General features: G+C 40.8%; 1 protein-coding gene across 1 annotated transcript in view; it reads left to right on the top strand.

The window, feature by feature from the left end:
- Window positions 1-6: 6 nt before the first annotated feature.
- The window catches only part of LOC101846131 (receptor-type tyrosine-protein phosphatase eta), a gene marked incomplete at its 5' end in the record, with an annotated part of 26,427 nt that continues 16,572 nt past the window's right edge, over window positions 7-9,861 (top strand). Inside the window, 8 exon segments of the mRNA XM_013081981.1 lie at window positions 7-192; window positions 1,457-1,573; window positions 2,178-2,283; window positions 3,744-3,829; window positions 5,260-5,383; window positions 7,073-7,132; window positions 7,937-8,018; window positions 8,850-8,910. Coding sequence (XP_012937435.1) covers window positions 7-192; window positions 1,457-1,573; window positions 2,178-2,283; window positions 3,744-3,829; window positions 5,260-5,383; window positions 7,073-7,132; window positions 7,937-8,018; window positions 8,850-8,910 — 822 coding nt within the window.

Below are 9,861 nucleotides of genomic sequence, written 5' to 3' on the forward strand. Positions count from 1 at the left end.
CCACAGTCCCTGAAGTGAGTGAGTACACGGCTACAGATTTCACGGCAGAGTCGTCTGGCAGCGAGAACACCCTGTCGTCTTTCCCAGTGACTGTGTGTTTGTCTTGTCTCAAAGATTTGAACACCAGACAGGGAAGTTTGACGAAAGTTGTTCTCGCCGTCTGTAAGAATAAGTGTGGAGGCTCTGGGGCAGGTGAGTAGCTCCTGTCTTGAAAAGTGAAAAAGTTTTGGGAAAAGAATTCTTTCCCGTCTTGACATCTTTCCTGTCTTGAAAAGTGAATGGTTTTAGGAAAAGAATTCTTTCCCGTCTTGACATCTTTCCTGTCTTGAAAAGTGAATAGTTTTAGGAAAAGAATTCTTTCTGTCAAGTAAGGCTGTGGGGCTCGCAACCAAAAGGTCGTGGGTGGTGGACAGGTGCTCTGGTGTGGTTTGCTCCTTTTTTCCTATCAAACATCTATCGTCTTGATCTCTCCTCCTTCTTTTTTTGTGTTTGTTACTCTTTTGTAACACTTCTAATCTTCAGCACTTATATATGACCTTATCTTGTTGCAAGTGCCGTAAGGTCATGGGTTCAAATCCCGCCAGGGGCCCAATGCTGTGTCCTTCGGAAGGGCACTTTGCAAGAATTTTCCTCACTTCATTCAGGTGGAAATGGACACCTGAAGATCTTGTCAGTATGTTAGTATTTGAGAACTTAATCGACTACTTGCACCGTAAGCTTCCAGGATCTTCTTTTCAACATTTCTTTCTGAAACTGTTCACCAGAAACAAATTTCTACATATCGGGGAGTTTAAATAGAATTGTTTGATAATTTTGCTGAGCTCTAAGGTGGCTGCCATGTACCGGATAATATAGTTTTTGGACAAATTGATGAGTAGCTTTGTGATCAAAGTATGAGCACTTTTGGAACTGGTCAATTTTATGTGACTTCACTGGCCTGTAATTTGACTGGTCATTTTGTGAACTGGTACTTTATCTGTCTGCCGGGATGTTTTATCCTACTCTTCAGGGTCGAATCTGCCCAACTCATAAAAAGTGAAAATTGTGTCGATGAAGGGTGTAGAACACATTTTGTCAAAAGTTATATAGAATGTTCTTGTTTCATCGATGTCACTTTCTTCAACTTCTTAATCTGTTGTAAACATTTTTCTCTTTGGGTGGTTGGCAGGTGCTTTGGTGTGGTTTGCTCCTTCTTTCCTATCAAACATCTGTTGTCCTTATCTCCGCTCCTTCTTTTTGGTGTTGGGTACTCTCTTGTAGTGGGTGGTTGGTGGGTGCTCTGGTGTGGTTTGCTCCTTCTTTCCTATCAAACATCTAGCATCTTTTTCTCCCCTCCTTTTTTGTGTTTGTTACTCTCTTGTAGCATCTCTAATCTTCGGCACTTATATGACCTTATTGTGTTGCAAGTGTCGAAAAACTCTTACTAAAACTAAAACTAAATGGTTTTCTGTTTCAGGCCGTAGAAAGCGGGCAGTGGATGTGGACAGTTTGAAGACATGGGCCGAGGCTAAGAAGGAAGGATTTACTGGCATGTACCGAGCCACTCCACGGGGCTGGCACCAGGATCTGTTAAGTAAGACTAGACTTAGTTGTGGGGGAGAAAGAAATTTAGTTATAAATATTCTCCCCAGTGGGTCAGGGGGAAAGGATAGGCCCTGTAGACCACAATAGGAGGTAGCCTTCTTCAGTATAGAAGTGAAATCATCATCATTATCACCGTTGCCTTTCTCACCCCGGATCAGGATATAGGCCACGAACACTTTCCACCTTTCCCTATTCTGGGCTAGTAGCTTGATGTCACTCTCATGTTTTCCCATTTTTCTGTACTCTGTAAGGGTGAAAAGACTAAGTAACAAGGGCTGAGTAAGTGTGATTAAAGGGCCTTTTGAAGGCTGGGGCATAGGGGAACAATTTGAAGACATGGGGGCCGAACATTTTATGTGCAAAAGAAGCAGTCTATGATATAAAACAGAAACCCGTTTGTAAAAATGTAACTTAATTCTGTGTTTGCAATTTCAAGTGAGCTGCTCATTGTGTTATGTCAAGAATTTATGAATCAGTTTGGGAAATGAATCATTTTTGGACACGTCTTCTCAGCCCTTGTATTTGGTGAAACCCCCCCCCCCCCAAAAAAAAAACCATTAAGCACTTTTGTATTTTATGTCTTTTTTTTCCAGGAACGCCAGGGGGACAATATGTATTCACAGTTGGGGAGGATAACTCTTGTTCTGATACCGGCACTGACTTCTGCAATGGCCCACTTCCTTCTAGAGAAGACTTTCAGTGAGTTCTTTAACTGTTTAACTTTTAACTTTTTAACTTTTTAACTTTTTACTTTTTTGTTGCCTTGACAGCCATCTTAAGTTCATAATGCCCCTTGTCAAATGACCATTTGTGACATGGTGTCTCATCCGTTTCACTCAGATACAGTTCCTATGGTATTTATAATATTAGATGAAATCACGTATTTGTACAAGTTCTCTTTTTGTTTTTTACTATGAATGTACACAGTTGTAATGTAGCAGCTTAATAGGGACAATAATTTCCCTCTAAAAGATCTCCCGTGTTGGATTCAGAGGTTACGGTGCTCGCCTCTCATTCAGTTTGTGTCTTTCTATTGAAGTCAGGAAGGGAGGGTTTGGGGGGGGGGGGGGGGGGGCTCTCGTGACCTAGAGGTTAAAGTGTTCGCTTCTCTTTCAATAGGCTCCGTGTTTGAATCTGGATAAAGAAAGAAAATTTTCTCCTCTAAAATGTTCTCCTTTCACCTCGTTTCTTGCTCTCTAGCAATGTTCTGCCGTCTGCTTTCGTCTTCACTTTTTGCCCCCACCCCCTCACCTCTTTTGCCCTCTCCTGTGGGCTCCAGACTCTTTCTGCAGCCTTTCTACTTCTTCTCCTTGGCTCCTTCTTACTGCTGTCTTCCAGCTACATCCCTGAGTAAGATCTAACACCTAGCCGTCTCGGATGAAAGCGAAAAATCTCGGAGGTCCCGTGTACAAATTGAGCACTCTAAAGATGCCTTGGTGGTCAAAAATCGACAAGTAGTAGGCTTCGGCTGCCACCTGGGCAAAATTTTGTTCTCATACCTACCGAAAGTGTTTAATGTGTCCTATGCGCTCATATGCCCTTATACAGTTGCGAGCGCTGTAAAACACTTACCAAAAAAAAAGGACCGGTGATGTTTTGACTTTTGTTTAGTTGGGTGCTGGTTTCATTCGAGAAAAAAGCATAAGACACGTCATGTTGCGTAATGGAGTATTTGTCCTTCTTTTGTGTAGTGGATAGAAAGTAAGTCTTCAGGACAGGAACAACATTTTCAAAGAATTAAAAAAACAACAACACCAGCGCTCACTTTGTTTTGAAGATAGGTCAAAGATGTTGAACTCCCTATATATAATAAAACTGATGACACCTATGTCTAAATTAGGAATAAGGACACAGTCTGTGTGATATCATTACTGTAAAGGTGTGGATGGTCGATATCAAACAGGATAGACCACAGACACATTAATATGAACACAAGACACTGAACACTACCGCGCCATGTTGATTAGCCGCTACTCGCCAAGTGCAATGATTCTTTTATTGAAGAGCTCTCATCAAGCATGAACAGTTGTTTCCCTTGGCTTCTATTAATCAGCCAAAACATGAGGGTAAAAACATAATACTGTAACAATTACTTCCAGATTTTGAGAAAGCCTTTCCATATAAAAAGAGGTGAAATACCGTGTTTGTTTCTTCAACAGAGTCCTCCTTATCGTGTGCAACGGTGCTGGCTGTCAGGATTATTTAAACGATAATTCTGTCTTTGGAACAACACCTAACAGTAACGGTTGGTGGATTTTCTCTGGGTTTTCTCAGGTTTTAACTTCTTTCTCCTGCTCCAAACTTTGAAAGCGTCTATTGTGACTTAAAACTACAATGTCCTTCAGCATGGGCTGTCTAGTTGTTGTGTATTTATTTATATACTGCAAGCAAAATTGCTGCAGGGAATCGATTATTGTGGAATTTTATTATTTAAAAAAAATTGTTTATTTCTGTTGATCTAAGTTTCTTCTGTTTCAGTACCATGGGCAGGCCTATTTATTCCACCTTCCTTTGACATGTTTCATCACCGACGATTATGAGCTGCCCACTGGGGGCTCTCGTGGCCTGTAGGTTAAGGTGTTGGCATCTCATTCAAAGGTCCCGGGTTCGAATCCGGGTAGCGACCGAAAATTTTTCTTCTCTAAAAGTGTCTCCTTTCACCTCCTTTCCTGCTCTCTAGCAATGTTCTGTTGTCTGCTTTCATTTCCACTTTCTGCCCCCCACCCCCTCACCTCCTTTGCCCCCTCCTCTGGGCTCCTGACTCTTTCTGCAGCCTTTCTACTGCTACTCCTTGGCTCCTCTTTACTGCTGTCTTTCTGCCACACCCCTGATCTTCTGGTAGGAAAGATCTACCCATAGCCTTCTCGGACAAGGGCGAAAAATCTCGGAGGGCCCGTGTGCAAGTTGCACACGTTAAAGATCCCTTGGTGGTCTAAAATCGATAAGAGTAGGCTTCGGCCGCCACCTGGGCAAAATTCCAAAATTTCCTATCAACTGAAAATATTAGGTGTGTCCCGCGCGCTCATATGACCTTATGCAGTTGCGAGCGCCGTAAAACACTTTACAAAAACAAGAACTGCCCACTTGCAATTAATTTTTGGTGACCAAAAATGTCTTTTCCTATGAACCTGACATCCTGGCAAAGAAAGCCAGGAGTCAAATCTACAATTATACCTTTCAGTTTCAGTCTCATGCCACGAACGCCATGTGTTTCCTCTATTGAGTTTCACAAGAGATAGATCTAGTCCATGTAGATCCACTACAGGAATTTCTGTTTTTTTTAAAGAAATACGGAAACCCTCATCTGGGATGAAAGAAAAGGCACTTTATCTGTTTGCTGACGTAAACAATGCCAGACAATCATTAGAAAATCAGCATCTGGGTTTCACCTGTATTTTTCTTACCTTTCTGCTTCTACACTTGCTTACTAGTTTGTTGATGATTTGTGTAAAGAAGATTGAATACCATACTTATTTTAAAGTGTCCAAGTTTTGTTTTTACTTTTACATGTCATACGCGTTTGTTTTGAAAAGTAGAGACACTGATTTATCAGAATCAGGTAGAATACTTGTGGAGTATGAGCATGGCGGATTTTTATGGATATTTGTCGCTTTAACGGGGGTAGACTATGTATTCATTGCATCATTGACTTTTGCATTCTTTTGTTTTTTACAGTGGACAATGACGATGACAATGTTGTTGTTATTGTTTTGGCTGTCATCTGCTCTATTATGGCTGTTGGGATCATTTTGGGTGTCATTTTCTTTGTTTGCCGACATAGAAGGCAGAAGCATCACAAGTGAGTTCAAATGAAGTCAACCATGAAAAGGGATTCTACCCTCTTAGTTTAAAAAGAAACAAATAAACGACAGCAACCAATGACACAAAAGTTACCAGCTTTCGTCTGCTGTGATAGGTAGGTAGGGAATCAGGCCATCACATGACGTTTGCACCTCTCATGGAGAACATTTACATACCCATGTACAATCGGGAGAAAACTAGGGTGTCTATTTCTCTATACAGTCTCAACTACTCTTTCGATGATGTAGCTTTAAAGTTGTATCTTTGACTGTAGGAGCAAAGAAAGTCTGATAGACTTCTGTACCAGATAGAGAATTTAAGTCACGGTAAAAGTGAACGTTGTCAACAATGTGCCTTCTTCTGAGGAAAAAATATTGCTTCTGACACAAAGTCAAAATATAGCAAATTTGGTATTTTTTAACTTATTTTTTGTTTGTTTATCTTCTTGATTGTAAAACTTTTGGTCTCTATTGCAATTACTCCCTTTATGTTCCGTCCAAACCTGATATATTTGGTGGCCCAGTGTGGCGACTTTCAAAACCATCAACCGTTTTATACTCTGAACTATGAGTGGCAGGGGGGAGATCAAAAGCTGACCTCCTCCCTTTAAAAGGTCGTTAGCTGTCTATCGATATCGATGTTGACTAAAACGGTTTGCGAGATACAGCTTTGCCAGGGCAGGAGATAAAGAGGAAGTAGATTGCCCAAGTATTAGTCCCCTCACCCCAGATCGTGACTACCTAGTTGCTCCGATGGCGAGACACAGTCAGTACATCTGGAATCCAGGAAGATGAAAGGTTGTGATAGGGATTATTATTTTTTTTTACAATTTGGGATATTTCTTAATTTTGAAGTCTGCCCGGCTAGCGTCCTAATTGTGTCTTAATCACTGATCAGACAATAGTCAGGTTTGTTTATTTGGATTACATTTTTTCACTACACAAAGCCTTACACCACTCACACTTAAGAAAAAGTTGTTTGGGTGTTTTTTTCGGCGGATAAAAAAAAATCTTTTTCTTTGGCGTGTGTGGTGTAAAGTGGATGGCTTAGTGTAGTGAAAAAACTCAAAGAGAGAGCGTCTGATATCCTAAGCCCGTGGTAAGGAGAAGGCAAGTCTTGAGAAAAGAATTCCAAAAGCCTGGTTGCACTATTGCATTGTTTGTCTCTCCCACGCCTCAAGGTACAGGCCGTAATAGTAATAGTAATAGTTGACAACTTTGTGAATACCCAGAGTGTTTACGTCTGAAATGGACTCAAGTTTTCTTCTCCAACCACGAGTTTCTTCCTCTAGAAATACACCCTTTGGCTATTAATTTGTATTCCTGTTATGTACTATCTTTAACCATAAATAAGAAGACATAAAAACCTTCTTTAAATTATAATCAAGGAGTTTGAATTCAGGATCTTTGCACCAGAGATCATCTGGACATTCTGTACATAATATGTGTGCTATGCCAGCATGTAAATCCATGTGCCTTGATTTCCTCTACTCAGATGTTGACAAGTATTTGAAGTTTTGTTAACACATTAAAATGAAAGGGAAAGTAGCCTCCATAAGAGCTTTCTTTGGGGCTGTATTGTGCAATGGTGCCATATTATGAAGAAAAAGACATTATTATGTTCCCTTTCTTTGAATAGCGTTGTCTGACTTCTCTGTAAATAACTTTCTATCACTTTCTTTTATAAGGGAAACAAGACCTGTACAGCCTGACACTCTTGAGGAGACAGAGATGATCAAAACACGAAGGTGAGAAAAACGTTCACCCCAGTTCTATAGAGGTGATCAAAACAGAAAAACTTTGACTTCAGTACTATAGAAATGATCAAAACAGAAACACTTTGGCTTCAGCACTATATAGAGATGATCAAAACACGAACATGAGATAAACTTTCACTTTTGTACTATTGAGATCATAAAAGCACAAAGGTGAGATAAACTTTCACTTCAGTATTATCAAAACACGAAGGTGAAAAAAACTTCAGTCCTGGGTTTCTTTCGAACTTTATACATCTATTCGTCTACTGACCGAAGATCAATGTATTTGGAAAATCAACCTGGCAAGAAGAAAAATTGATTTTCTGAATTTTTTTTCTATGTTTTAGATTTCTTTGACATTATTATTTTAACTGTAATTTCCCACAATGTTCAGTCAATAAATAACCGGGAAGGGGTTAGGCACAGATACAGATCCGTTCTACTAACGGTGATATAATAGTGATAGGAAATCCCAGCACGAATTGCTTGTACCGGATTCATTGTCGTAGAACCTCTGTGTAGACAACAGTGCTGGTTTTTTATATGTGCCATCTGGAACTCCGTCCTGGGCAGCAGGTGTTTTTGCATGTATTCTAATAAGAGTCCCTGGACCCAACATGACTCATTGCGACATACAATTGTCCCTGTGAAAAAATCGCAGTAAAGAAACCCCTATATTTTTCAAAGTCTGCCTCTGAGCTTTAAAATGTGTCTCAAAGGTTAATATCCGGTATTTTATTTATTTCACAGCAAATTTTTCATTTGCTTTGACAATATGATATATTTATTTGCCAGACCTATCCCGATTCGAACGTTCAGACGAACTCTGGTACAGCTCCACGGAGATTCAAACTTGCTGTTCCGGGCTGAGTTTGAGGTTAGGGTGATTTAAAAAAATTGATTTTGACCATTTTACAGGAGATGCTTAAAAGTCAGCACGTCTACTGTGTGTATCTGTGTGTGTGTGTGTGTGTTTGTTTGTGTGTGTGTGTGTGTGTGTGTGTGTGTGTGTGTGTGTGTGTGTGCGTGCGCGCGCGTGTATGCACGTCTACTGTGTGTGTGTGTGGGGGGTGTGTGCGTGTATGCTTGTGTGTGTGTGTCTATGTGTGTGTGTGTGTGTGTGTGTGTGTGTGTGTGTATGAGGGGGGGATTTATCGGATTCCTTATACAACATGTAATATATCAATATTATGTTTCATGCCACCATCTAACGATATAACGATACTTTTGTCTTTGACCTTGACAATAATTATCCGGTCAAGATAGTTCATCACCAGAAACAGTCTTTTCCAAGTACTTGAACCTGGGATCATTTCTGATCTTCAAGCCACTTTGCCCCCCTCCTCTGGGCCCCTGACTCTTTCTGCAGCCTTTCTACTGCTACTCCTTGGTTCCTTCTTACTGCTGTCTTTCAGCCACATCCCTGATCTTATGGTAAGTAAGATTTACTCCTAGCCTTTTAGTATGCAGGCGAAAAATCTCGGAGGTCCTGTGTGCAAGTTGCGCACATTAAAGATCCTTGTTGATCCTAAAATCGATAAGAGAAGGACAAAAATCAAAATTCTTACTAAACTGAAAACTGTTTCATGTGCCCTGTGAGCTCATATGACCTTATGCAGTTGGCTGCATGCGCTGTAAAACACGTACAAAAATACAAGACAAAAAAGAAACCCAGTGTCTCAGTGTCATTAACCGTTTCTCTCTTCAGGACCTACGGAAGCTCAGCGCTAGACTTCCCCACGGGAACGAACCGGTGGATGAACTGCCCTGTAAGTTAGCCTGTGCTCAGTTTGTGGTATTGCTTTGGTTTGTCTTCACGGCAGTGGGAAAAAGGGCGTGAGTCAACAACTTCTGGGTTACATACATTCATCATCATCATAGCCTTTCTCACCCTGCACCAGGGTATAGGCCACGGACAAACACTTTCCACCTTTCTCTATCCTGGGCTAGCCTCTTGATGTTATTCCAAGTATTCCAACTTTTCTGTACATCAATTTCTGTGATTCTTCTCCAGATTCCACGCGGCCGTCCCCTTGATCTTTTACCCTGTGGATTCCAATACAACACTTTCTTTGATATGCAGCTGCCTGACGTTAGATACATTAACCACAAAGAAATGATCACAATCTACGTCCGCTCCCCATGTTGTTCCTAGGTACTTTCTCAGACCAAACATTCTCCAGAATTTTCTCGCGGACAATAAAATCTGCTTTATCTTACTGCGATTTTGGCGATTTCGTGGATCAATAAAGTTTATCTTTTTTTATCTTGCTATTACTATGGTGTTTGTCTTGGTTCAGCAGTTCATCTCTCTCTCTCTCTCTCTCTCTCTCTCTCTCTCTCTCTCTCTCTCTCAAATGAGGAGAACATGAGGGGGAAAATGCATAAAGTACAACCAAACAACAAATGTCTCCTGATATGTGAAAAGATAGAAAAGATAAGGAATAGAATTAGAGGGACAAGAGGGGGGAAAAGGAGTGATAAAAGTACAGCAAAACAACAAAAGTTTCCTGCTCACTTCACGGTTGAGAGCCGTACAGATTTACAGCCTAATCAACGTCGTTATCATTACAACAGTAATAGGACTACCTCTTCACTTGACTAGATGAAACCAGAGCCCTCCACAGGTTACATAGTGACTATCTATAGGCCTACTATAACTACGTGTAATATCCTTTTGTTACCTGGGGTGGAAATCTCCTTTACTGACCTTTGACCCG

The sequence above is a fragment of the Aplysia californica genome, unplaced genomic scaffold, assembly GCF_000002075.1.
Source record: "Aplysia californica isolate F4 #8 unplaced genomic scaffold, AplCal3.0 scaffold00154, whole genome shotgun sequence".
In the NCBI taxonomy this organism is placed as follows: domain Eukaryota; kingdom Metazoa; phylum Mollusca; class Gastropoda; order Aplysiida; family Aplysiidae; genus Aplysia; species Aplysia californica.